Raw genomic sequence first — 2522 nt, forward strand, 5'->3', positions numbered from 1 at the left:
GACCATGGGCATAACCCTAACCCTATAGAATGACCATAAGGACCATGGGCGTAACCCTAACCCTATAGAATGACCATCAGGACCATGGGCTCTGCAGTCACCAGTGTCTTATCTGATAAATAACTTTAGTCTATTTGTTCATGTTGTTCTTGGAATAAGTCACTTGTAAAAGGAGAAAATGATCTTGTCATTGACTTCAATGTAAATGAGCAGAGCTAGGCTCTCTAGCCATATCAGTGGTGCTGGTGTGATCTCTTTCAATCCCTCTCAGTTCTTCAGACACCCATAGAGAGGCCTACAGGGATCCGTCCACTGGATTCTACAAGGATCCGTCCACTGGACTCTACCAGGGTCCAGACACTGGACTCCACAAGGATCCAGACACTGGACTCCACAAGGGTCCAGACACTGGACTCTACAAGGCTTAAGACACTGGACTCCACAAGGATCCAGACACTGGACTCCACAAGGGTCCAGACACTGGACTCTACAAGGGTCCAGACACTGGACTCTACAAGGGTCCAGACACTGGACTCTACAAGGGTCCAGACACTGGACTCTACAAGGGTCCAGACACTGGACTCTACAAGGGTCCAGACACTGGATTCTACAAGGGTCCAGACACTGGACTCTACAAGGGTCCAGACACTGGATTCTACAAGGGTCCAGACACTGGATTCTACAAGGGTCCATCCACTGGACTCTACAAGGGTCCATCCACTGGACTCTACAAGGGTCCAGACACTGGACTCTACAAGGGTCCAGACACTGGACTCCACAAGGGTCCATCCACTGGACTCTACAAGGGTCCATCCACTGGACTCGACAAGGGTCCATCCACTGGACTCTACAAGGGTCCAGACACTGGACTCCACAAGGGTCCATCCACTGGACTCCACAAGGATCCAGACACTGGACTCCACAAGGGTCCAGACACTGGACTCTACAAGGGTCCAGACACTGGACTCCACAAGGATCCAGACACTGGACTCCACAAGGGTCCAGACACTGGACTCTACAAGGGTCCAGACACTGGACTCTACAAGGGTCCAGACACTGGATTCTACAAGGGTCCAGACACTGGACTCCACAAGGATCCAGAAACTGGATTCTACAAGGATCCAGACACTGGACTCGACAAGGGTCCATCCACTGGACTCTACAAGGGTCCAGACACTTGACTGTACAAGGGTCCAGACACTGGACTCTACAAGGATCCAGACACTGGACTCTATAAGGGTCCAGACACTGGACTCGACAAGGGTCCATCCACTGGACTCTACAAGGGTCCAGACACTGGACTCTATAAGGGTCCAGACACTGGATTCTACAAGGGTCCAGACACTGGATTCTACAAGGGTCCAGACACTGGATTCTACAAGGGTCCATCCACTGGACTCTACAAGGGTCCATCCACTGGACTCTACAAGGGTCCAGACACTGGACTCTACAAGGGTCCAGACACTGGACTCCACAAGGGTCCATCCACTGGACTCTACAAGGGTCCATCCACTGGACTCGACAAGGGTCCATCCACTGGACTCTACAAGGGTCCAGACACTGGACTCCACAAGGGTCCATCCACTGGACTCTACAAGGGTCCAGACACTGGACTCTACAAGGGTCCAGACACTGGATTCTACAAGGGTCCAGACAGTGGATTCTACAAGGGTCCATCCACTGGACTCTACAAGGGTCCATCCACTGGACTCTACAAGGGTCCAGATACTGGACTCTACAAGGTTCCAGACACTGGATTCTACAAGGGTCCAGACACTGGATTCTACAAGGGTCCAGACACTGGATTCTACAAGGGTCCAGACACTGGATTCTACAAGGGTCCAGACACTGGGCTCTACAAGGGTCCAGTCACTGGATTCTACAAGGGTCCAGACACTGGATTCTACAAGGGTCCAGACACTGGGCTCTACAAGGGTCCAGACACTGGATTCTACAAGGGTCCAGACATTGGACTCTACAAGTGTCCAGACACTGGACTCTACAAGGGTCCATCCACTGGACTCTACAAGGGTCCAGACACTGGACTCTACAAGGGTCCAGACACTGAATTCTACAAGGGTCCAGACACTGGACTCTACAAGGGTCCAGACACTGGACTCTACAAGGGTCCAGACACTGAATTCTACAAGGGTCCAGACACTGGACTCAACAAGGGTCCAGACACTGGATTCTACAAGGGTCCAGACACTGGATTCTACAAGGGTCCAGACACTGGACTCTACAAGGGTCCAGACACTGGACTCTACAAGGGTCCAGACACTGGGGGGTGACTCTACATGAGCAGCCATGTTCCCTCTGCCATGCCTTCCTTTAATATCCATATTGTCTGTGTGTGTGTGTGGGGGGGGGGGGTTGTATTACAGCATGAAACATGAAAACGCCCGAGATGCACACACACACACACACACACACACGGCCCTCAGCGCCTGTTTGAAAACCACCCCGTTGCTCGGGGGACAAAAGTTACCCATAGTAGCCAATGTTAGCCCCATGGAGAGAGA

At 51.9% G+C, this 2522-nt stretch overlaps 1 protein-coding gene across 1 annotated transcript; it reads left to right on the plus strand.

Moving 5' to 3' along the window:
- Window positions 1-271: 271 nt before the first annotated feature.
- On the plus strand, window positions 272-2291 carry LOC135533897 (S-antigen protein-like; the record flags this gene model as incomplete). Its single annotated transcript, XM_064961098.1, has 3 exons — window positions 272-399; window positions 454-1143; window positions 1198-2291. Coding segments are annotated over 3 exons (1912 nt in total), but the record flags the coding sequence as incomplete, so codon positions are not given.
- Between the last annotated feature and the right edge of the window lie 231 nt (window positions 2292-2522).

Source organism: Oncorhynchus masou, unplaced genomic scaffold (genome assembly GCF_036934945.1).
Source record: "Oncorhynchus masou masou isolate Uvic2021 unplaced genomic scaffold, UVic_Omas_1.1 unplaced_scaffold_2784, whole genome shotgun sequence".
In the NCBI taxonomy this organism is placed as follows: Eukaryota; Metazoa; Chordata; class Actinopteri; order Salmoniformes; family Salmonidae; genus Oncorhynchus; species Oncorhynchus masou.